Source organism: Caretta caretta, chromosome 3, assembly GCF_965140235.1.
Source record: "Caretta caretta isolate rCarCar2 chromosome 3, rCarCar1.hap1, whole genome shotgun sequence".
NCBI classification, from domain to species: domain Eukaryota; kingdom Metazoa; phylum Chordata; order Testudines; family Cheloniidae; genus Caretta; species Caretta caretta.
In genome coordinates this window covers 111327171-111353910 of record NC_134208.1, presented here as the reverse complement: position 1 = coordinate 111353910, position 26740 = coordinate 111327171, and the positions used below count along the sequence as shown (strand labels likewise).

The 26740-nt window shown below is 40.3% G+C and overlaps 1 protein-coding gene across 1 annotated transcript; it reads left to right on the top strand.

Annotated features, from left to right (window-relative positions):
- The first annotated feature begins 83 nt into the window (after positions 1–83).
- On the top strand, positions 84–25594 carry FBXO30 (F-box protein 30). Its single transcript, XM_048844323.2, has 4 exons — positions 84–314; positions 6217–6322; positions 19519–21616; positions 22608–25594. Exons 3-4 carry the CDS (start codon positions 19535–19537, stop codon positions 22809–22811), a joined length of 2286 nt encoding a protein of 761 aa, XP_048700280.1. The 5' UTR covers positions 84–314; positions 6217–6322; positions 19519–19534; the 3' UTR covers positions 22812–25594.
- The last annotated feature ends 1146 nt before the right edge of the window (positions 25595–26740 follow it).

Below are 26740 nucleotides of genomic sequence, written 5' to 3'. Positions count from 1 at the left end.
ACGTTCCCTCTATCCCTTTTTTTCCTCCCCTCCTGCGGCGTGCGTCATAGCGTCACCGGCGACCCGCCCCACCCCCGCTGCATGGAACCTGGGGCAGCGGGACGTCGCTGGCAGCGCCAGTCCCAGGGAGGAGTCGGCGCGCGCACACTCTCTCCTCCTTCCACCCCGGAACCGGGTCGAACCCGGAGGGGCTCGCGCGCCCTCCCTCCCCCCCGCGCGCGCCCTCCCGCCGGCTCGCGCGGCGGTTGGAGGCAGGAGCGGCCGGCAGCGGGGCTGCACAGAGCCCGGCCCGAGGCGGAGCCGCCGCGCGGACGGTGAGTGAGTGGCCGGGGCCGGGCGGCGTTTTCTCCTCAGTCCGCATCTTCCCCGTCGGCGCCGCCAGGGGCAGAGGGGGGCGGGGTCTCTGGGCCGGGCCTGGGGCCGGGAGCAGCCGCGCGCCGGCTCGGCAGCGGTGAAAGTTCAGGTGCTGCGGGGTGAGAGGCCGCAGCCGCGAGAAGCTCGGCCACCCCCAGGAGAGGCCGGGGCCGGGGCGGGGTGTTTCCCTCCTCCCCACGGCCCGGGGGACGGGTAGCCCGGGCCGGGGGTGGGGCGGGGGGGATCTCTCGCTGCACGGGGGGGTTCTCCTAGCCCGGCCCGTGCAGGCCCGCCCGGCAGGGACAGCCCGGCGGGGGGCGGGGCGGGGCGGCGATCGTGTCACCCCTCCCTTGGCTGCTGGGCTTTAATACCGATCCCAGCCTGCGGTTGGGCGTATGTGGTGGTAACATGCCATTTAGGGTGGCTGGCGAACCAGCTCCACCCCTGCTGTCTAGCTCCCCACCCCTTTTCCCTGTAAGGGCCGCTGCCTGGGTAGGTTTCTTGCGGAGCACACAATGGCTGTGTGGAGGAGACGCTCGCCATATGGTCGCTTTCCCCCTCTATTTAGCCTGCCCATTGCGGCTATTGTTAATATTAATAAAAAAAACATGTATTACAGGAGCCCCCAAAGAGTAGGGTCAGGATCCTGTTTTGCTAGGTGTGATCCAAATACAAAAAGTCAGCCCCTGCCCCACAGTGCGGTCTTGCTCTTTTACTCATAGAAAAGGGAGCAAATAATTCCTAGTTGCTTAAAGATTTCTCTGATCCTTTATGTGAGTATTATAAGTGACAGTTCCAACTAAGAGAGGACTTGGTCCGTTAGTTGCTTAATCCATTGAAATAAAAAAAGAGGAGGCAACTTGTTCCTATATAACTACAAAGGAGATAGTAGAGCTGAACACTGATAATACTTAAAAAGAAAAGGAGTACTTGTGGCACCTTAGAGACTAACCAATTTATTTGAGCATGAGCTTTCGTGAGCTACAGCTCACTTCATCAGATGCACGAAAGCTCATGCTCAAATAAATGGGTTAGTCTCTAAGGTGCCACAAGTACTCCTTTTCTTTTTGCGAATACAGACTAACACGGCTGTTACTCTGAAACTGATAATACTTAGTCTTGCCATGAGTGCAGGGGACTGGTCTAAATGACTTCTCAAGGTCCCTTCCAGTTCTACGATTCTATGATAATAAATAACAAACATAAATATAGGGGGGCTGGGTAGTGACTTTGCCTAAAACTTTTAGCTTTAAAAAAATCATGCAGTTTATTTTTGAGAAGCCTTTAACACCTTTGCAATTTGGCAGGGAGAAAGCTGTAGGGTTGGGTAAGTGTTTTTTCTTTGTCCCCTGGAATTCCATTCAGATTTGTCTGAGAAACTTTTCAAATCCGCATTTCTCTTCTGTTGTTTGTATTATTAACATGTCAAATAAGCAGCAGCAGCACATCCTGCATTGGGAGCCCAAGGAGCTGATAACCTCCCCAGGAAGTGGGGAAAGAGAGAGCTGGGCTGGGTTCCCTTCCCTTTCTCTGGGCCCAGAACGTAGCCCAATCCCCCACCTCACCCAGGATAACAACCTTCTGTCACTGCTAGGTAATATAACTAATCCTGTAACTCAACCTGTGTTGCAGTTTTGAAGGCTTAGGGTTCAAACTCTACAGAAGATGCACAATAGTGGGATTTTCATATTTGCATATACTTTTGTTTTTACTTTTTAAAAAAAAGTTCTAAGAAATTACACATACAAAACTGTTAAAAGAATATTATTTAGGTTGGGAAGTCAAACAGCTGAAAGTTGAAAAATGTCTAAATTTAGGCTGTCTGTGCAATTTTAATTCAGTTCTCTTGTGTGTATGCATTATGATAGCCTTTAATTACATGATCACGTACTATTTTTTTTTTTTCTACAAGAGTGTTTCTTTATTTGGTGTAGAGAAATGAATCAGGCTTGTGTGAGCTGATGGCCATATTTGGGGTCGGGAAGGAATTTTCCTCCAGGGCAGATTGGAAGAGGCCGTGGAGGTTTTTCGCCTTCCTCTAGCATGGGGCCCGGGTCACTTGTTGGAGGATTCTCTGCTCCTTGAAGTCTTTAAACCACAATTTGAGGACTTCAATAGCTCGGACATAGGTGAGAGGTTTTTCGCAGGAGTGGGTGGGTGAGATTCTGTGGCCTGCGTTGTGCAGGAGGTCGGACTAGATGATCATAATGGTCCCTTCTGACCTTAGTATGTATGAGGCTTTTTGTATGCTCTTTGCCTCATTTGTTGCAGAAGTGTAAAGGTATTTAGAGAAGAAAGGAAGAGACTGAAAGAAGAGAGAGGATGGTCTCATGTTCAAGGCAGGTGAATGCCACATGAAAGCACAGTTTTCTCCCTGCCTCTGTTTCAGACTTCCTCTGTGATGTTACACAAGTCACATAAACCAAAATTTTGGCAGGGGGCTTCTTATGTGCTTCTTATATTCTGGGTCCTCAACTTGAAACACTTGGAGCCTGTTAAGCAGAAGTGTTGAGTGCTCACACTGCAAATAAAGTGGATGCTTTGCACTCTGTCAGTAATCCAGTGTGGTCTGGAGGTATAAGTATAGGGTTAGGAATCCTAACTCTGTCTGTATTGCTAAATCGCTGTATGGCGTTAGGCAAATCTCTTGTCTTCTTTTCCCCATCTGGGGATAATGCTCTTATCTCACAGTGGAGATAAATTCATTTGTTAGTGAGGCAGTCAGTCAGATACTATGATGATGAATACCCTAGAAAAGACCACAAGGAAATTAATAATTCTGTGTTAATTGAAGGCTTTGGATGGTATGCAGGAGCCACTACTAGAGGATAAAAAGAAGTATTGAACAGCTGCCTCATTCTGTGAGCATAGTCCATCCTCTCTGCACTGAATGAGGCAATGGTCCTGTTAAAAGTAGTATGTGATCATGTAATGAAAGACTGTATTGTAATGCATACACACAAGAGGGCAGAATTAAGGTTGCAAGGGCAACCTAAATTCTTGGATTTTCTAACTTGACTTTGAAAACTAAGGTCTTTACATTTTTTTTTTTTGTATACACTGTAATTATGAAAGTACCTGTGACTTACATATAGTATGTCTGAATATTTTCATGTTGAAATACCTCTCAGTACCACGCGTATATAAAGAATATGCAACGAACATTTATTAATCATTGGAGGGAATATAATCACATGGAAAACAATTTTTTCATTCGCCAAAGGCAAAACAATTGTTCTAAGCACTACTATGAAATAAATCCTCTCAAATGGTTTTTTAAAAGCAAATACAAGGTATATTGGTGGCTAAATTTCTAATTAGTAAGCTCACTGCCTTTTAGTACAAAATCTTAGCAGAAGTAATGGTCAGTACAAAACAATTTAACAAAAGACTTTGGTTCAAGTTGTTCATCAAACTACTGGTATCTGTTGCAACATTTTTTTAAAAACTTCATGTAGGTGCTAAAATTATCTTCAGTTTTGCCAATCATACTTACAGTTAAGGTAAATTTGAGTGGCTTAGAAGTAGAACTCTTATAGAATCAGTAGTCCCGTCCCATTCCCCGCCCCGCCCCCCGAATGTGGGCATGTTTCTGTGCTGTGCAGAAGCATAACAGTTTTGAGTGACAGCTCAGTTACAAATGAGGTAGTTTTTTTAAAGTATGCTTTGTTTACCACAGCCACAGTGCATTGCAATACTCAAAATACTCTGTTTTAGCTGAGTCACTATTGTCATCAGTCCTTGAGAGGGTTTGGACAAGCATGCTTGTTTGGAGCCCATGGATTATATATCTTAGTTTCATGTCTGCTGACATTTGGAAAATACTTCAGTTTTTAACTGGCAAATATAGATGAGAAATTGGTGATTCATTGTCCTCTAAAAATTCATCTCAAAACAATCTTGAAGAGCCAAGCTTTTTTTCTTTACACAGTCGTCTTTATTTTAATTCAATAACTATAAAACAGCTAGTATATTGACAGATATGATCATTGGGCAGTTATCAGTACACATTCGCTTTTGTGTTGCTAAAAGGTACATCCTAGCAACTATTTGAGAGAGCTCTTCAATTTTAAGCCCTTGTTTACATGTCCTTATAACATTCTGAAAGTTACTTCGGGGGCTTAGATATCTCAGTTACTTGTAGCTCAAAAGTGGCTTTTTAAAGCTTAATGAAAAACATTGAATTGTTTTTCCTCCTTGTTTTGTATTACTCAGTTACCTGGTAAAAAAGGCCTATGATTTCTGATGCTCTAAAACTCAAATAGAGGGGAAAATAGGGGGGGGGAAACATGCTAGACTGCAATGAGTATGAATATTTCGGATTGTTTAATGAAGCATGGTTTAATGATACTGAAGTTAAGTTCCTGAAAGTAGAAGGGACATTAATTTTCTTAAATTTTAACACACGGGATGAACTTAAGGGAACTGATCATCCTGCTGTTTAGTGTATCATCCTATGTATGGTGTATCATTCTCCTGTCTGTTGTATGTCTTGTTTATTTAGATTGGAAGGTCTTTCGGGACAGAGACTGTCTTCGTGCAATGAAAAACGGGGGGCCTGGTTGGGGCCTCTAGGAGCTACAATAGTACAAAAGAATGATCAGATCCCCAGATACGCATGTATAATGTGTAAAATTACACAACAATGCATTGCATCTGCATTTCAGTGCTTGATCACTAGATACAGGTTTTCATATGTTCAGTTTCATTTAAATATGCTTGTTCATTCCAAGGTGGGCACCTACAAATATCTGTGTAGAAACCACAGAAACAAAGTTTCAACAAGATGTTATGATTGACATCTATAATTAGGCAAAGGTCATGAATTTAGATGTTTTCCCAGCAAAATTGCCACAACATGCATGAATTAAAGTATTAAACTTAACACCCTCTGCAGAAATAATATATATCATATATGCAAGAGGGTGTGTGTAGCTGTGATTTTGGTTGTGCAGCTAAAAATGTCAACCATCATGCATTAATGTAGATCTTTGCATTTATAAGTATAAACACAGGTGCATAATTAATTCTTCTTATCCTTGTGCAGTGTCTCATTACTTCTCTAGGTCAGACTGCTTCCCTCTCATCCTTGTTTCTTAACCTCTGATTTGGCTTTTCTGAAGACAGAACTTTTCTGAGAGAGGGTACCGTCATAAAGGATACGTTTCCCCCCTTTGTTTTTACCATCCCTGTGCTCCATATCCCCTAACAGCTACTAGCAGTGCGTGGCTACATGCATATACAGGGCAAAGATAGGGCACTTGAAGGCTCTTTAATGCTGCAGATAAATGCTTAACAAAATCCAATGTCTGGAAATTGAAACTACACAAATTCAAACTGGAAATACAATGCAGATTTTTTAAGACTAATTAACCACTAGAACCTATATCCATGGGCTTTGCTAAATTCTTCATAACTTGTAACCTTTTACTCATAATTGGAGATCTTACTAAAATATGTTCTTATTCAAGATGCCAGTTTTTGAACTAGATGCAGGAATCGCTATGTGAATGTTATGCAGGAGGTCAGACTAGATAAATTTAATGATTGCTTCTGGCGTTAAAATCTATGAAGTAGCAATCTCGTGTGACTGATAACTGGCATCAGACAAGTGTTGCAAAACTTACCATTTTTGGTGCTAAAGCTGTTTGCCCTGTTCTTTATTAAGATTAATAATAAAACTAATTACATTTTATATGTCCTTTGTGGAATATAGAATTTTGCAAAATGTTAGTCATACAAACCTACTTGCAGTCCCAGATAGGCAAGCATATAACTCTTTTTAGAGGATTGTACAACTAGGGAGTGATCCTTACAGTCAAAAATGAAGCCTTATATCTTTTTTGATTTCATCTTTTGCAGAGTCTGCAACAATCAAGCAGTCGTACTGAGGTCAAGTTCAGAAGTGATTTACACATGAAGCCAAACTGGCTCTCTAGCTGACTTCCCTCTGCCACCGTCTCAGCAGGTAGAGTGCTTTTGTGCCTGAGCCTTGCATTAAGTATAGTTGCTCCAGGTGTAGTTGTCCTGTAGTAGTCTATTGCCCAAGGTTAATCAAAGTTTTGGACTGTTAATTGGGAAATAGGGCAAGAGATCAAGAAAGCATGGTAGACCTGTGTCACAAAAACACAAAAGGGAAATCTTGGTGATTTAAAATGACAATGTTACCTAATTTATTTAAGGTTGTTGGAGGGAAGCCTGAGTTCCACCTGAGAGAGGCTTGCATTCTAAAATAAAACCGGTGTCTTGTAGTCAAAGGCACCAGCTGGAGGGGTCCAATCTAGAAGTGGTATAATGGTCTAAGGGTTTTTTTTCTTTAAATTATTCTATTTCTGGGCTATAGTCAGAAGACTTTCTGAAGGAAATAGTTTTAATTCAGGGATTGGCAAGCTTTGGCGCTCAGCCCATCAGGGAAATCCGCTGGCGGGCCGGGACGGTTTGTTTACCTGCAACACCCACAGGTTCGGCCGATCGCAGCTGCCACTGGCCACGGTTCACCGTTCCAGGCCAATGGGGGCTGTGGAAAGCGGCATGGGCCGAGGGATGTGCTGGCCGCTGCTTCCGGTAGCCCCCATTGGCCTGGATCGGCACGTGACCAGTGGGAGCTGTGATTGGCCAAACCTGTGGACGCTGGCAGGTAAACAAACCGTCCCATCCCGCCAGCAGATTTCCCTGACTGGCCATGTGCCAAAGGTTGCCGATCCCTGTCATCATAAATACTCTGGAGAGTGGGGAGATGGTTTTAAGACAAGAAATCGGAGGCATAAGGGGCTTAGAGACAGGCTTATAACTCCTAGAACTAGTAAAATGTATAAAACTTTCTCACTAATGTTAAAATCTAAAAAGGAATAAGTGCTGAGGATTTTTATTTCTTCTACCGAGTCTCATTTAGAAGCAACTATAATTTTGCGTCAGGCATGATTTTAGGTCATTTGCCTTTCAAATCAGTATAGTATTTGTTTTGATCATTCATCAGACATAGTTTGTTGATGCATAGAACTATAAGATGCTAACTGAATCTCTCTTAGTGGTTTTTTCCCCATAAGATATCAGGAAACAGTGTTGTGAATGTTGTTTTTCTGCTTTCTATCGTATGGTGGTTGTAAATAGTCATGCTTTGTGACAGTAAAGTTAGTAGTATGTTCCTTGTGTGTTTTCAGAGCTCTCTCTACTGAATTTAGTGTCTAAAGTAAGTTTACTGCTTTTTATTCATGTTAGCCATGGAGAGCCAGCACTTTTAAGAAAAGGAGTGGAATTTTGTTCCTTCTTGGGCATCAAAAGCCTTGCTCTAGTTGTATACACCTGAGCAAATGCTTTGAGGGCAGTTGCTTTGCACAGGTATTGCTGAAGATGTAACTGGCCTGCAGAACCTTATGATGATGATGGTATGTGAGAAGAAAAGAACCCAGCATGACTTCTAGATGCTATGGGGGAAAACCTCTTGTAAACTGAATACATATGATTTGACCTAATTACGAGAGAAACATACAACTACATGAAGTTGCCTTTACGGTAGTTTTTTTCTGAAAACGGACTATGGGATTTTATAAATCCATATCAAATACAAAATCCTGTTCATTGTATATGCTTTGTGAGGATTAGATTAATTTGTCAATGATCTCTCTTTTTTTATGCTGTTTTCAGAGAAGTCATGCCTTCTCAATTCCTTTTTTCTGAACAAAACCTTTGTTCAAGTATCTCCTAAAACTCACTTGACTCTTGCTACAGAAAGTGTTAATTTGCTCTTAAAAAATTCGTATGGAATCAAGACGTGCGCATATCTCAGCTGAGTAGCTGCTTAATCTTGAAACTATAACCCTTACCCTTGCTAATTCATCCTCCTTACTGTTCTAGTTTTATAAATTTAAAATTAGATTATAAACTCATCAGGGAAGTGCCATATTTTGTATTTATCTGAAGTGCCTAATACCATTGGGTGCTGTATCTATAATAACCACATATTTCTTTATCCAAGAAACAATTAAAAATTGCATAATAATTGTTGTACATAGTAAAATAAAAGGGCTTACACATGTGTATTAAATATATACTGAGATCAGTGTCTAAATGTATCTTGTGTCTATATGTACAGCATAATACATGGCCATCTACTTGTTTTAGATAATTATTTCATATGAATGATTACCAAATAACTCTAGATGTTATTAATTAAGTTCCAGTCACTAATTTTTAATAATAGTATGCATTTACAACTAAAATAAATATTTTATTTATTTACAATAAAGAAACTAATACTGGGTTAAATTTCCCTCACAGTCTGCACTTGCTTGCAGAAGTGGGAAGGGAAGTTTGAGCAGGAAGTTGAGGCTGCAACCTCTGTTTTGTGGTGCAGAGGCTGCATTAGCTTTGAAGAGGTCATGGCTGTAGTCAACTTATCTGAGCACCTTTGTTCCTCTGAAGCCCTCAGTGGGCATTAAAGCTACCCTCCTTTGGTCAAAACCCATAGGGATGACAGGTTGTGGTATATCACCTGCCTTCTTTTAGCAGAAGAGTTCTAGTTGAAGCAAGGATATAGAACTTGCATGTCCCTCTTCCAGTTAAATGTATCTGTCCCATTATTTGAAACTTAATAAAACTGAAAAAAAACAGTGCTACAAATAATATGCATACTTGAAATGTTAGTGTTATTGTCCTGCTATAGTAGAGAATGAGTTCTTATCTCACTTTTTTCTAACTTTGTAAATTATTTTAAACTTTTGAATGTGGGGAGGATGGGCTGGGGAACATTATGTAAGAGCTTAAATTTATGTAAGAGCTTAAAAAAATTGCCTAACACTTACTAACCTGAGAACTAAATTTACTAGTTAAAATGAAAAATTTCTATCAGAGTATGCATCGTGTAGTTTAAAAGAGTAAAATAGGTCTAACTTTGTTTTGTATCTAACTGTAACATTGTCTATCCATTTTCTGTAATGCACTTTAAACTTGCATTTCTTTGGGGGGGGGGCAGGTTGGTTCACCATTTTTCCTTTTGTGGGTTCCTTCTCCTGTGATGGATCCTGATGAATATTTTCCTGAGTTGTCTTCAGTTTTTTTTTCCTCCTGCTTCCATGTACTTATCTTTTTATCTACATTGTGTTCTTTACCTTCTCCAGTATTTTTTTCTCCTTTCTTCTCCTCGTCCTCCAGAATCTTTCAATCCAGTTGTTTTCTAACACACATAAATCTTCCCCATCTCTCTCTCGTGCCCACCTACACTCAGCACATAAATCCACCCTCTCAAATATAGGGTGTGAAATTTTTACCAGACACAATAGACAGAGGACTCAATCTACTGGTGAAAAACCAGTATGAAAGATGGAAAGGTCAGTAGGGTGGCAGTGTCCAGGAGCCATTCCAGGTGAGATGCCAAATATTTCCACATCCTCCCCAAACTACCAGGATTCCCTTCTGGGTTCTCTTTCTGGATTCTGCCTTTTGTATTAACCATCTGGCTGCTAAAAGGGGATGTCTGTCTTCATTTTTTGAGTCCTCTTCTTCAGTGACTAGCTGCATTGCCTATTTCTGCTCCATGTTTTTCCAAAGCAAACATTAGAACGTAACTGTCAGTTTCACAGGATTCTGAATAGACTGGTCAATTTTCATTCTGCTGCAGCTTAGAAGGTGCTGAGGAGCAATAGAGGCACAGAGATTGGTCAGTCTGGAGTCAGGTAGACGATATAACATCAGTTTATACTTGATTCACATTGGAAAGGTTCCCTTCAAAATCTTAAGGGCTAGAAACTTTTTTAAAAAGTGAAAGCAAGTAGGAAAGTGGCCTTTTTAGCACCCTGACTATGCAAGTTGTGACAAAATGAGACAGGACAGCTACCAGAAAGTGGTGGAAAACTGATATGAGCCCTAGAATGGTAAAAGGCTCTTTTCCCCATGAACTGAAAAGAGGTTACTTCAGATGAACTTAGGGACACCTCAGTTCAATTAAGGGCTCCCTGTGACCTTTTAAAACCCCTTTTCTGGTACGTGCACGTGTGTGTCAGACAGACAGACAAGCTACAGCAGGGAGAAAAATCTTTTCCTGGCTGGAAGACTGCTTTCTTGCTTATAAGGGAAACAATCCAGCTAATGGACTGTTTGGGGAAGGACTGGCACCCCAGAGCCAGCATAACAAGGAGGTGACAGGGAGAGGTATTTCCTTTTTATGTTATGAACTTGATTCTCTTTGTTTGGCTAGAGCTTACTCCTTGGGCCTCCTCTGAGGCCCACCTTGTAAATATTCAAAAATAAAATCTGATTGAGGAATAAAAACTCTCCGAAGTGGGACTGATTTGCTCCTGGCCCCCAACTGCTAGAGGGGAAAATGTTGAGCCCAGTGAGGTGAAGGAGGTGCCTTGCTACAAGGTCTAGAAGATACCGTTTTGAAGCCATTATTTAACTCTGTCTTAATATTTGTATTAGCACAACAGCTATAATCATGAGGTTGTTCATAACAGGTGGAATTTTAATCCTTTTCATTATGGCAGGTTTTCAAAGCATGTTCTGGCTGATCTGGTCAGCTGACTATATTGTATGTACAATAACATCAAGTGATCCTTCAAATTCTGAGAGAGGTGGTCACCTCACTGGAACTGGATGTATTTTTAGGTTTCTCTGCTAGTAACAGTCAAGCGTAAATACTTCAGCCTCTCAGATGAACTGAACCTAGTTGCTGACATTATATAATCGGAAAAGTACAGCTGTTCGTTCTTTGTATAGTCACTAATTTGACAAAGTATGGTAAGTAACTAATATCATGTAGGGTAACATAAAATAAGTCAGTTCTTTTCCTGGTATGTTCTATCTGGAAATAACGTTTATATTTTCCCTTGTCATTTCTATATGATTGCAACACAACTACTTGCTCTGTTTACTCTTCGAGTTTTATATTACTGTTTTGAAAGAACAACTTTCACACACTGTTAAACATTCAGGTATCTTCAAACCTAAATCCTTTTTTACCAGAGTTTTTCTTTTTTTTAAGTTAACACAAACATTAGTGTTTCACGGTTCTTGCTCCCTGTTTTCAGTGAAGTAATAATGACTCATTTTTCATTTAAAAGATTGTAGCCTTAAATTTGAGTAATAAAGATTTCTTTGCTTGCTGGATCATGTAAAAGCTTAGCTGTGAGGGATATTGTAACTAATGAAAATGGAAGAAGAAAAATGAGGGGCTTCAGTAGGTATGCTAGCTTGAAAAATTAAATGTAGTAATGGCAACTAACTTGTCATTCATATATTTGATTATTCCTAAAACAAATGAATATTACTTAAACTTAAATTTCCCAATTGGAAAATGTGCACACTTTGATGTAGACTTAAACATTTTGTGTTATGGGTAAGGCTCAGATTTTGTTTTGAATATTTTTAGTAAAAATCATGGACAGGTCATGGACAATAAACAAAAATTCATGGAAGCCCATGACCTGTGATTTTTACTAAAAATATCTTTGACAAAATGGGGAGGGAGGAGGGTCCAGGACCCATAGTGGCTGGGCTACTGTGGGGTCCAATCCGCACCCTGGCAGCTGGGCCAATGCCGGAGGACTCCCATCACCCCCCTCAGCTGGGCTGTTGCGGGGGATCCCCTGCCATGGCTGGGCTGCTGGGGATGGGGGGTTCCTGCCAACTGCCATGGATGGGCAGCTGTGAGCCCAGCTGCCCGTGGCGAGTGGGAGCTCTGAGGGACCCCCAGGGAGGGAGCCCCGGGGTCCCCCTGCTGCCCAGTGGTTAGGAGCTGCTGTGGGCCACCACCAGCAGCAGCTGAGAGCTGCGGGGCTTCTTGCTGAGACCAGTCCAACCCCAGGGCAGAAAATGTCATGGAGGTTTCTGGAAGTCACGGTTTTCGTGACCTCCATGACATAATCATAGCCCTAGTTATGGACAATTTATTTTAGGTTTCAGAGTAACAGCCGTATTCGTCTGTATTCGCAAAAAGAAAAGGAGTACTTGTGGCACCTTTTGAGACTAACCAATTTATTTGAGCATGAGCTTTCGTGAGCTACAGCTCACTTCATCGGATGCATACCGTGGAAACTGCAGCAGACTTTATATACACACAGAGATCATGAAACAATACCTCCTCCCACCCCACTGTCCTGCTGGTAATAGCTTATCTAAAGTGATCATCAAGTTGGGCCATTTCCAGCACAAATCCAGGTTTTCTCACCCTCCACCCCCACCATACACACACAAACTCACTCTCCTGCTGGTAATAGCCCATCCAAAGTGACCGCTCTCCCTACAATGTGCATGGTAATCAAGGTGGACCATGTCCAGCACAAATCCAGGCTTTCTCACCCCCCCACCCTTTTTTTCCCGGGGACACACACACACACACACACACACACACACAAACAAACTCACTCTCCTGCTGGCAATAGCTCATCCAAACTGACCACTCTCCAAGTTTAAATCCAAGTTTAACCAGAACGTCTCGGGGAGGGGGGGGTTAGGAGAAAACAAGGGGAAATAGGCTACCTTGCATAATGACTTAGCCACTCCCAGTCTCTATTTAAGCCTAAAGTAATAGTATCCAATTTGCAAATGAATTCCAATTCAGCAGTTTCTCGCTGGTGTCTGGATTTGAAGTTTTTTTGTTTTAAGATAGCGACCCTCATGTCTGTGATTGCGTGACCAGAGAGACTGAAGTGTTCTCCGACTGGTTTATGAATGTTATAATTCTTGACATCTGATTTGTGTCCATTTATTCTTTTACGTAGCGACTGTCCAGTTTGACCAATGTAAATGGCAGAGGGGCATTGCTGGCACATGATGGCATATATCACATTGGTGGATGTGCAGGTGAACAAGCCTCTGATAGTGTGGCTGATGTTATTAGGCCCTGTGATGGTGTCCCCTGAATAGATATGTGGGCACAGTTGGCAACGGGCTTTGTTGCAAGGATAAGTTCCTGGGTTAGTGGTTCTGTTGTGTGGTATGTGGTTGTTTGGTGAGTATTTGCTTCAGGTTGCAGGGCTGTCTGTAGGCAAGGACTGGCCTGTCTCCCAAGATTTGTGAGAATGTTGAGTCATCCTTTAGGATAGGTTGTAGATCCTTAATAATGCGTTGGAGGGGTTTTAGTTGGGGGCTTAAGGTGACGGCTAGTGGCGTTCTGTTATTTTCTTTGTTAGGCCTGTCCTGTAGTAGGTAACTTCTGGGAACTCTTCTGGCTCTATCAATCTGTTTCTTCACTTCCGCAGGTGGGTATTGTAGTTGTAAGAAAGCTTGACAGAGATCTTGTAGGTGTTTGTCTCTGTCTGAGGGGTTGGAGCCTACTCTACTTGCGCTATATTGATGACATCTTCATCATCTGGACCCATGGAAAAGAAGCCCTTGAGGAATTCCACCATGATTTCAACAACTTCCATCCCACCATCAACCTCAGCCTGGTCCAGTCCACACGAGATCCACTTCCTGGACACTACAGTGCTAATAAACAATGGTCACATAGACACCACCCTATACCGGAAACCTACTGACCACTATTCCTACCTACAGGCCTCCAGCTTTCACCCTGACCACACCACACGATCCATCATCTACAGCCAAGCTCTGCGATACAACCGCATTTGCTCCAACCCCTCAGACAGAGACAAACACCTACAAGATCTCTGTCAAGCTTTCTTACAACTACAGTACCCACCTGCAGAAGTAAAGAAACAGATTGATAGAGCCAGAAGAGTTCCCAGAAGTTGCCTACTACAGGACAGGCCTAACAAAGAAAATAACAGAACGCCACTAGCTGTCACCTTCAGCCCCCAAATAAAACCCCTCCAACGCATTATTAAGGATCTACAACCTATCCTGAAGGATGACCCAACACTCTCTCAAATCTTGGGAGACAGGCCAGTCCTTGCCTACAGACAGCCCCGCAACCTGAAGCAAATACTCACCAACAACCACATACCACACAACAGAACCACTAACCCAGGAACTTATCCTTGCAACAAAGCCCGTTGCCAACTGTGCCCACATATCTATTCAGGGGACACCATCACAGGGCCTAATAACATCAGCCACACTATCAGAGGCTCGTTCACCTGCACATCCACCAATGTGATATATGCCATCATGTGCCAGCAATGCCCCTCTGCCATTTACATTGGTCAAACTGGACAGTCGCTACGTAAAAGAATAAATGGACACAAATCAGATGTCAAGAATTATAACATTCATAAACCAGTCGGAGAACACTTCAACCTCTCTGGTCACGCAATCACAGACATGAAGGTCGCTATCTTAAAACAAAAAAACTTCAAATCCAGACTCCAGTGAGAAACTGCTGAATTGGAATTCATTTGCAAATTGGATACTATTAATTTAGGCTTAAATAGAGACTGGGAGTGGCTAAGTCATTATGCAAGGTAGCCTATTTCCCCTTGTTTTCTCCTAACCCCCCCCCCCCCCCCCCCCCGAGACGTTCTGGTTAAACTTGGATTTAAACTTGGAGAGTGGTCAGTTTGGATGAGCTATTGCCAGCAGGAGAGTGAGTGTGTGTGTGTGTGTCCCTGGGGGAAAAAAAAGGGGGGGGGGGTGAGAGAGCCTGGATTTGTGCTGGACATGGCCCACCTTGATTACCATGCACATTGTGTAGAGAGTTGTCACTTTGGATGGGCTATTACCAGCAGGAGAGTGAGTTTGTGTGTGTATGGTGGGGGTGGAGGGTGAGAAAACCTGGATTTGTGCTGGAAATGGCCCAACTTGATGATCACTTTAGATAAGCTATTACCAGCAGGACAGTGGGGTGGGAGGAGGTATTGTTTCATGATCTCTGTGTGTGTATATAATGTCTGCTGCAGTTTCCATGGTATGCATCCGATGAAGTGAGCTCTAGCTCACGAAAGCTCATGCTCAAATAAATTGGTTAGTCTCTAAGGTGCCACAAGTCCTCCTTTTCTAATTGATTTTAGGTTACTTTAAAACACTGTCAGTGTATCAGTGAGTTCATGGTTGGTTTAAACCAGTGAAAGTCCACTGTAGATGTTTAGTGTTGATTAGCAGGGATTAAAATAACAAATCCATGAAAAGAACATCCAAAAAGATTTGAAGTTTGGTAATAAGATACGAATAAAACACTCTACTGACACAATTACACTTCATCAGCTGGGGTTCTGAAGTCCTAAGTGTGCAGCATGCAGAATTTTGGTGAATTTGAAGTACTCATTGCCTCCTGAAAATGTAAATCCACTTCTAAAGTATTTTTTTAAAATATTTTTATTAAGAAGCAGATATACATTTAGTGCAAACACAAACACCTAGCTAATACTGGGCTAAATTAGTTGAGTCTGCCTAGTATAAGTGATTAAATTTTAGTGTCTGATCTGGCATTTATATAGTGCCCATTAGGTTTATTTGAAAGGTCTCCACCACGTCCTCCCTCCCCAGACACTTTAAATTTTGTCTGGATGTGTGTAATAAATACTTGACTCAGTACTAGTGAATGTCAGCTAATGGCTGAGAGAAGAGGCTGGGAACTTAACAAAAGATGATTTACTAATCACAGAGCTCAAATTTCACACAATCTGACTTTAAAGACTAATATAGCTTGCTGGGGTGCATTAGTGCTATAGTAGCTTGCTCTTGTATAAACTTATATAGTCTATTTAAAGATAGTGTTTCATGATGGCTACATTTATTTATTTATTTATTTCCCGCTTTTGTATTCACAGAGCCAAGCAATAGCATTCTTAGTGGCCAAGTGGAGCTCTCGGAGTCCACCGCCAAATTTGGTTAGCAGGCACTTCTCGACGATGTGCATCATTGTTTGATCTGGGCTGCAGCTGAGTTAGTGAAGTCACTGGTCACTTTTAACGATGTTTGTAGCTCTCTTGAAAAATAACTATGGAAAACTGAATAAACCAAGCCTTGCTGCTACAGGGCTATTTCTCCCCTACCCACACACACTCCCTTCAACCCTACATTCAATGACTAGGTCACTTTGTGATGGGAAATTTTGGGGAATTTCTCCCCTTCAATAAACTTGCTTTTCTATTTTCACGTTTTGGTATGGGTTGACAGTTTCAGTGTATGATTTGAAGGATTATCAGTACATCCGTTGGGATCAGCTGAACATGTTAGCAAAATTAATTTTTGTCACTAGCTAATTTCTGTGATCCAAAGTGAATGTAGCTGGTTGTAATTTTTTTCAATATGAATCCTTACTTTTTCTTCTAAAAACACACAGCATTCCCTCCCCAATATTCATTTTACTAACACAGTTGCTGCCCCGATCCCAGAATCATGACAGTCCTTCACATAAACCCAATGTGGATATGGCCTCCTCCCAGGCATCACCACGTACCTTATCCCCAGCAGCCCTGAAAGCATCTCTCTTCCCAACCGGAGAATGATACAGTTCTCAACCGCTTCCAAAATAGCAGCCTCTACTACTTCAACAATAGTAAAGACAAGCTTCTCTTCCATCACCATGAGTCCTACTTTTTTGGGTCCCTCTCTCCACCCTGGACTGGGAGGGAGGTCATGAGTGAGTGACTGTTGTGCTTCAGAATTTTTATTTAGAGAGCAGAGATATGAAACGGGGGCAAACAAAGATCCTCTTTTGAGCTTGGAATAGAGCTGCAAACATGGTCTTGCAAGCAGACCCTCTTCTGTGGAACTCTCCATGCCCTTTAGTTTTCCTAGCTTCGTAGAAACAGATTGCAAGCTGTGTGTGTGTGTATGTGTGTGTGCAGGGTGGGGTGGTCCTATCAGAGAAAGTAATTCTAATATGGTGAAAAGGATGCTTTCTTTGAATAACCTGCTCGATGTTCCTTTTCAACTAATAGAATCCGAAGGGGAGGGAAATATTTTTCCATAGCTGTAAAGAGGCCATTTTTAAACTATTTCTGTTCAGTTTAGAAATTTGTGCAGGAGTCATCTTAAAAGGCACTCCTGGCAGAATGGAAAATTTATGGAAAATTCTGTTACGGACCTTTCTTCCCCCACCCTCCTTTTAATTATTTACAGTCAAAACATTTTAAAACTTCATTAAAGAATTTCCTTAGACACTGACTTAATCTGTAGGACATATGCAAGAAGCCTTTGACTAATTGCATAACTTTAGTGATTGGTAAACTATTTACAACATATGATGAAAAGCTAGTTTGTTACATATAAATAAAAAGGAACTCTTCATAGTGGGGAAAAATAAACCAGCTGTGTTGTGCCTATCAAGTGCAGCACATATGTTTCTTTGTTAGTAGAGTTCAGCAGAGTGGGTGGCCAAAACATTTGAATTATTCAAATTTAGGGGGCTGATACTTCACATTTTGAACTTCAAGACAACTTTAAGCATCAGAAGAGCATAGATTTAAAATCCCATGAATAGCATTCTGTGACAAAAACACCTTAAGTTACTAAAAAATAAAAAATATAAAAACTTGTGAGTTCGTTGGTTGGTTACTTACATTTGTCAGTTTAGACAATGAAAAAATTCTAGTCACTTTCATTTTTATTTATAGTCAGTTAATTTCATTTCAGAGTTTTTGCAATAGCATACTGCTGCATTGCTTGAGTTGAAAACATTGCAGGGTATATTTGTTTGCCATTGGAAATAAAAATCAAACATGGAAACATTTCTGTTCTATCAACTTTAAGTTTTATATTCAGCTTATTTTTAGAAAACTTTATTTATTTATTGGTGGGCAGAGGGATGTACATTTGTTCTGTTCCTTTAAATCTCTACAAAAAATTAAAGATTTAAGAATATTTTCCATACGTCATCAGTGTAGTCTTTCAGTAAAACATGTCATGAGAATCATGGAGTGATGCAGTATGATGCTTGTAATATTGTGAGATTGCTAATTGTGCTAACGCAAGGGGTTGAAGCATAAATGAGCAACCTGTAAATTTAGTTTTTCCAAGATTAATAGTTTAACCACAAAGGTTTGGGGTAAACATGGACTGAATGTGAACAGCATGTGAATGTGAAGAACATGTTGTTGAGCAATTGTCTCCTTTTCTCTGCCCTCTAATTTTAAGTGTATTCCTCCCCTGTATCTTAAAAGTGTGTGTGTGTGGGGGGGGGGGGGGGATAAACTGACTTTGAAACATAGTAATGCAATGTACTTTCAAATACAAATGTTTGCAGTGGGGAAACATGGAATGCCGTGTTTACTCTGCCCTCCAAATCAGAACAAGGAATCCAACTTTCTAGTGCCAAAGTGCTTTACAGTCGTGGCTGCTTCACAATAAAACTGATCACATGACTCCAATTATGTGGAGTTTCTTTATTGCTCCCCCATCTTCTCACTAGTATTAGCATAACCAAATAGGAAGGAGCAAAAGCCATTTAGGACACCTGGAAATGCACCTTTTTGTTTTTACTGATGGAGTGGGGGGGAGGGGGTTAGCAAATTAGAAAGGATAGTAAAACTGCTGCATGCTAGAGCTTTGAGCAAACATTTTGCATAAAGGTGTGAAATTATTTTAAAAATTTAAGTTTAAAAGAAGTGTCCATGATCTTGTTTGAGGTCACTTTAAAACAGTGTAACTTGATTTCTTCTTTGAGTGACCATTGCACATTCCCACTCATGGGATGCACTAGCAGTGCAGCTTTGCTGGTGGCCATTGGAGTGCCCCCCTACTGTCTTCCCCTCGCTGTTTCTCAGTGTTTTATGGGCAAGATTGTAAAAGGCACCATGACACTCCAATTACCTTATTACTTTTCAACCGTGGCAGCAGATGGACTAGGAACATCTCCAGACTTACCCATCTTCTTTAAAGACTTGGTGCCTTAGTTAGATTTCTTAGTTAGGATTAATATTAGAAATTTTAGCTCATTTGTTTTCTTTATAAATGTATTTTTTATGAGTTCCTGCACCTTGCTTTGGGCTTACTGATCCTATGGTGGATTCAGAGGGGAAGAGACTAGCATTTAAGAGGTTTGCCTCTTGTCCTGCTGTGTTCTCCATCTTGAATAATAGTTGAGTAACAGTGACAGTTGAGTAACCTTCATTTCTCTGTTACTCAAACTCTTTTTTTTTTTTTGTAAAGTGTTACTTATTATTGTACTTATGGTTTGTGATCAATTAGTGTGCTGTTCATTTATACCTCTGTATACATTATAGACCAAGAATATATAGTTATTTGTTTTATTAGTAAACTTTAACGAATACTGAGTTAAAATTAAGATTGTTTTATCTCCTTTCTCTTCCTCTCCCTGCCCAGAGCTGGACTTGCAATCATGGAGGAACATCAGCAGCATTTACACTGTGTCAATTGTGTCAGTCGGCGTTGCATGACCAGACCAGAGACTGGAATTTCCTGTGACTTGATTGGGTGCCCGCTGGTTTGTGGAGCAGTCTTTCATTCATGCAAAGCTGAGGAGCATCGCATTTTGTGTCCATTTGAAAGAGTGCCTTGTTTGAATAGTGGCTTTGGATGTCCCTTTAATGTAGCCCGAAACAAAATTGCTGAACATCTAGAAACTTGTCCTGCAAGTGTGGTATGCTGCACTATGGAATGGAATAGATGGCCAGTCAGTTATGCAGACCGGAAATCTTATGAAAATCTAAGTAAAGATGTTGATGAAGTAGAGCAGTTAGACATGGCTTTAGCCCTTCAAGACCAGCGCATGCTATTAGAATCCCTCAAAGTAGCAACTATGATGTCAAAAGCAGCTGATCCGCTATCAGAACCTAGAGAGCAGACTTCTGTTAAGTCAAGTGCTCCTGACACAGTGCTTTCAAATGGGTTGGTACCTGTAGATGAAGATTCCTACAGTGCACTTTATCAAGCTACTGTGGAAACTACTAAGAGTTTAGCTGCTGCATTAGATATACTGAACACTGCTACAAGAGACATAAGCATGTTAAGTTCAAGACTATGTATTTTGCCATATGGGATGAATGAAGATTTTCAGATTAAAGAACAAACTGCTAATGGATGTATCCAGAGTAAATTGTCAGACCATGAATATCCAGATGAAGATAACATGGGAGCAGTTGGTGGAATTGACTTTGATGTCTTGAGTCAAAATTCACAATCGGAACAAAATGGTTCAAGTGATTTTTGTTATGATGTAGTGCAAAAACATGACTTCAGTGTGAATCATGGTAATGCTTCTGCTTTGTGTAATGGTTTTCATGCAGAAAATGTAGGTACAGAGGCGTTGGACCAGAATGAAGATCTAGATGTGTGTGATTCAAAACCATCTAATGTAGCAAGTAGTGAATGTATTGCATCTCCTGATGGTGGAGCACTGAAGTCTTGCAGCTCCTTTCCTGTAGCAGCACAACAACTTAGTGAAGTAATAACGCCACACAGTTTATTTAATGGCACTGTTAACCATATACAACTGCCACATGACTCCAGTGGAGAGGAAGTGTTAGAGAGGCAATTGGAACAAGAAAGGTTGAGAAATGTAGATGTGTTTTCTCTGATTCATCATCGATCATACAATTTTCTTGTTAACCACTGTTGGTCTACACCAAAGGAAGACAAAGCTGTTGATACATCAGATTTGGAGATAACAGAAGACCCTATGGGTCTTCAGGGGATAGATCTAATCACAGCAGCTTTGCTGTTCTGTCTAGGAGACTCTCCGGGTGGTAGGGGGATATCAGATAGTCACATTGTTGATGGATATCACATTGATTTTGGGACTCAAACATTTTCCCTCCCATCTGCGATATTGGCCACAAATACAATGGTAGGGGAAATAGCTTCAGCTTCAGCATGTGATCATGCCAACCCACAGCTCTCAAATCCAAGTCCTTTTCAGACACTTGGGCTGGACTTGGTATTGGAATGTGTGGCTAGATACCAAACAAAACAGCGTTCAATGTTTACATTTGTTTGTGGACAATTGTTTAGGCGAAATGAATTTTCTTCACATTTTAAGAATGTGCATGGTGACATTCATGCTGGTCTCAATGGCTGGATGGAACAGAGGTGTCCCTTGGCATACTATGGGTGTACTTACTCTCAACGTAGGTTTTGTCCTTCAACACAAGGGGCAAAGATTATTCATGATCGCCATCTGCGGTCATTTGGAGTTCAGCCTTGTATATCTACAGTATTAGTAGAACCAGCTAAAAGCTGCCTCATTGGTCCATGTAGTGACCATCTGAGTAGTCTTCCTTTTGAGGTTCTACAACATATTGCTGGTTTTCTAGATGGCTTTAGTTTGTGTCAGCTTTCAAGAGTGTCACGATTAATGAGAGATGTATGTGAAAGCTTGCTTCAAGCACGTGGAATGGTCATACTGCTTTGGGAAAAGAGAAAGTACCCAGATGGAAGTTCTTCATGGCAAATAAAAGAAAAGGTAAGATAGGAAGGTATGGGACATGTCTGCTCTTGTCCTGAGGATGACTGTTTTCCCTAACATCCCCTCGCCCCCTCCAAATAATATGTATTCAGGTTAATTGACGACATGGTGTCTCTTGAAAAAGACAATCTTCTCTGGAACCCAATGCTATTTATTCTGAGAGCCAATATGAAAAAAAAAAAAAAGTGCTACAGTAAGTAGTTTGGTTGTCACCTTCCCAGCACATTCAACGTATCCCCAACAGTTTGGGGAATGGGATTTGAGGTAATTCCTGTTCATTGTTTCTATTGTGTAACTTTACTTGTGTAAAGTAATAGTTCTGTAATACTGGGAAAAATTGAAATATCTAGAAATCAGAAATCTGCTTCCATAACTTTATTTAATACTATATATATCTGAAAGCGGGAATATTGTCTAGTTTTAAATAGTATATAGATTCTAAAATTCTAAGTTCTATCTGGGTGTTTATATCGTGTCTCTTGCCATGGTTCTGAGTGCCTTCATCAAGTAAGTATATAATTTTTAAACATTCAAGTGACCTGAAAAATCAAGCATCAAGTTACACGTTACATGAAGAGCTGAGTACCTGCATCTCCTTTCTCTTCAGTTGGACTTGAAGATACTCAGCACGACTGATAACCAGAACCTTACTTTTCAAACTAGAACCACGCTGACTTAAAACCACACAATGTTTTTGCCTGACATGTAACTCCTGATCAAATGTGTTCAGTTTAAAAGTAAAATAATTCTCTTCCCCACCTCAGCTCCTGCCCCAAACTTCCATCTTGTAAAGTCAGCCTAGAATCTGAAAGTCAAGGTGGATATTACTGACTGGAACTTAGTAAACAGTACAAGCTGATAATGTTGATTTAGCTGTAATTAATGGGCGGACCCAAATTAGTTACAAAACGAAGTGTTCATGGTAGTACTAGTTTGATTCTCTGTTTACAAAGAACGATTTGACACTAAGCATGTTCTTGTTTTCCAGGTGTGGCGGTTCAGTACAGCTTTTTGTACTGTGAATGAATGGAAGTTTGCTGACATTGTAAGCATGGCTGACCACTTGAAGAAATGTAATTATAATGCTGTAGAGAGAAGGGAGGAGGCTGTCCCGCTGCCATGTATGTGTGTAACACGAGAACTCACTAAAGAAGGACGCTCACTCCGCTCTGTCTTGAAACCTGTACTTTAAATGCTATGTCACTTCACTTGCACATACACTCAAGCACCTGATATAACCTCTGTGTAATACTATGTGACACTTTATTAATGTACTAAAGATAATTTCTAGTTAAATCTACTCTGTCACTATGTATATAATGTTTTGAAGTGACATTTATTTTTTATAATACTGTTTAGTTGAAAGTATTGAAAGTTGCCTTAATGTCTGAAAAATTTGGAACTTGCTGGACAGGGTAGTTTTATCTAACTTATATAATTTTAAAAAAAATTCTCTAATGTATGTTTGTTTTTTCCTGATTCACTGGTGCCCATATTTTTGCTGAATTAATAATATTTCAGAAATGGACTTCTAAAGGTATGCACATTCAAATAGGATACTTTGAGTTGTAGTGAGACAAGATCCTGACTAAACACATTTTGTGTGTTTGGTCTTGTTACAAATTACTAAACATTCAAAAGCTGAACACTATTCGGAACTTTGAAGTAGATGTCTCAGACAAACCCTTGACTTTTTAAGCACGTGTGCGAATTTCTTAGTTTAATCAGTGTTCTAGTGCTCATCCTAGTTAATATACATGTGACCTAGGATATGAATTTTTTAAAATATGTAGCAATGAGCTAAGTGAACTCTGATTTATGGCAGATTAATTTTAGCACAACTTTCTTTTGACGTTTCAGCAGTTGTTACTTTTCTTGGGAACTAACAGTTATTTCACTTGAAGTTAAAACCATGAAATATTAGCCCTTAGTTGGCATTTGAGTTAAAAATCACTTTTTAAAAAAAAAATCCCATTCCCCAATCCTGTAGTTGATTAAGGGAGAAAATGCTTGAACAAAATCTTCCTATTTCTGGTCATAAATTGGAATATGGGATGCACAACTGTGGATTTAAAATGCAGATAACAAAAGGGCTTAACTTGTTTTATGGTATTGTAACATGTATTGTCTTTTGTTTCTGTTAATTTGTCTATAAAAATGCGACACTGGTTGAGGGCATTTTAATTGCCTAAGTGTATCAAAATGTATCATCTTCATAAGATGAGGCAGTTTCCATAAGTTGCATAAGGCATATCCAAAATGTTCTGTTCAGCCACAACTTTGATTAAATGAACAACTCTAAATTGTTTCCACAGTCTCCTGTAATGTAGAAACTTGCATAGCATTTTGTGACTAGGAAGTATGTGCTATGAGAAATGCCCTGATAATTGCAAAAGTATAATAGCTTAATTCAAAATGACTTTCAGACTTTTATGTTGGTGACCATGGACTGTTGCACTTGGTAACTGTGCCACACACTAAAACAGAAACCAACCAGAGGTTGGAACGATGAAATATAGAATGTATTTCAATTTTAGGTAAAACAAGATACTCTTAAGAGGATGCTACAAAAATGGCTACATTTAAAGCTAGTAACTTCTATAGGAGATACTTGTTTATGGCTAACCTGGCTACAGTTCACAATTGCAGCATCTGTGTATTGTCCATTCTGGGTCCAATCCAGCTAAACAGTCATTGCCCTTTTCTGTTCAGAATGCTAAAGATGCTCCAGAAAGAAACCAAACCCAGTTCTTCAGTGCCATATGACAAAACTGTTGAAGAGCTCAAGCAAAACAAGCTCTCTGCATCCTGTTCTCTAGAACATCTGAATCTTGTGATCATGTGTCCTCTTTTCACACTTCTTCCTCCCACCTTGGATGGGAGCAAATTGGGGAAGAACCCTCTGGAAAAAAAAAGTTCATCTGTTTTCAGTAACTCTCCATACATATCCATGGTGGTGGCTGCAGGGAACATGTATGATATAGTAATTTGGACATACAAATTAGGTTTTAGTTGGAGGTAGAAGGATCCCTACTTCCCTGCCCTTTAGTTGTTGGTAATGCTGTTTACTCCCAAAACCAAGAGAAAAGAAACCTCCGGTCTCTTGCAGGGAAAATTTCCCTTTCAGCACTGTATCTCTTAGCTGTAATGGACCCTTGCTGCCTTTCCCTGACTTCCAGAAGTAGCTGTTATACTGGAAGAACTCAGACTATTTAGATGCATCTTTAAAGCTGCCTCCCAAGGTAATAGGTATTCACTTAGCCAAGGACTTCTGTGACTTTGGTACTTAGTGTTCTTTGTAACTACCAGGATCCTGCTTCCTGTAGAACAACTGGGCTGGGCAGAGGTGTTTCTCTAGAGAGAAGAGGGTACTACAAGGGCTTATGTTGACAGAATGTAGCCTGTAGCTCAGTGAAAATATGCAGCTAAAGTAAAATTGGTTCTGCTGCTTTGTTAAAATAGGCATTTTAAATACTAGATATTTTCATCTTGACAGATAACACTACATTCTCAACACATGCACTTTTGTTCTCAAATGTTAGATACTGACTTTTTTGTTAAATATAAGTTTCTATTTTTATGAAAATCTAGAGCTATTAAAATATCAGTGCTGTAAACAAAATTTCTGCTTGTAAATTGTTTCATATGCAGGAATACATTACGTAATTAGTATAACAGCATTTATTTTACACTGCTATGCAGTCTGTAAAACATCAGCAATATGTAATCAGTTTATCAAACTTGGCTGTTTTTGTTCATATTTGTCCTGGGACTTTAAAAATATCTCTCATTTTCCCCAAATCCTGATTTCCCTGTTACAATCTCCTTTACAGCATATGTACACAGCAGTTGCATTCTTTGTCTTTTACTTGATGCTGCATTGCTACCTTTTAAAAATGTTGTTTTCAATCATTAGGCAATTTTTTTGCAATGTCTGTTAAAATTCTAATAAAATACATTTGGAGTTTCCCTTTATTTAGTATGAATTTACTGTATTTTTTGTTAAGCTTCTGAACATTTTTCAGTATTTAAATGTGGCACTCTATGGCTGGCTATTGGATTGCAGTTAATCTGATTTTTAAAATATTCCTAACTCAAGGGAATTTCATGGTCAAATCAGACTTCTGAAAACTGGAAGATACATAATCTATAAATACACTTAATCTCTAAACCCAAATTCACTTTATACTCCTGAAGAATGTAAATTCCTTCTCAATATGTGTTGATTTCCACATAATTAAAACAATGATCAACTTTGATGTTTTGTTTTTGAAGCTGACACATGCTGTTATGTAGGTTTTCCTCCACAATTAAAGATAGTGGCTTTTGATTAATCTAGTTCTATCAGTTATCCTTATAACTCATTCAAAAAGCTCCAACTGGAAGTAGTAATAAGGAAAAATTAAACTGACAAAAAGGTTAATTTTATTGGTTGTAATGCTCCTCATGGTCATGAAGAACACTGTTCAATATCTAGTCTCCTGGGCCTATGGCTAAAGTTTTTGGGCATATGGAGAAGGCTGTTGCTTAAAATAATAGTAGCAACAATGCAGAGCAACTAGGCTGTGAGGAAAAATTATAGTGGGGGTAGCCTTTATACTAGGAATGTGAGGGAAAAATGTAAATCTGAAAACCCTTGGGAATTTTTTTTAAAACTCTACTAGAATTATTCATGAAAGACTAAGGCTCCATTCACGCAGCGGCTTTTTACTATGCTACAGACTGGTATGGGGATAAAAATAAAGAGTTTGTGTCTACACAATACATGAATATTAATCATTTAACCCACAGCTGCCTACTCTGACTCGTGGCTTGGTTCCTATCAGTATATAGGCATATGTGGCTATTTTGTTAAGCAAATCAAATTCTCACATTGTGGAGGATGTCACTTGGTTTTTCCTCTGGGGACTCTTTCTGTGTGCATAAGGTATTCCAGAGGACATACCTGATTAAGTTAGCAGGAAGCCACAGGCAGATTTAAAATGTCTTACCTGTTTTGCTGGGTAAATTGTTGATATCTGTGACTGGCTGTTTGGCCCAATGGGGACTTTGGTTACTCTGACAAGAGGAGAGCATTCAGGCTGAACTTAATTCTTCCAAACACAGTCAGAAGGCGTATTG

Bases quoted from the DNA above. Each gene is read 5' to 3' on its own strand.
- FBXO30 (XM_048844323.2), top strand. From the start codon at position 19,535: ATGGAGGAACATCAGCAGCATTTACACTGTGTCAATTGTGTCAGTCGG. The intron at 21,617-22,607 runs GTAAGATAGGAA...CTTGTTTTCCAG, and splicing joins CATGGCAAATAAAAGAAAAG to GTGTGGCGGTTCAGTACAGC.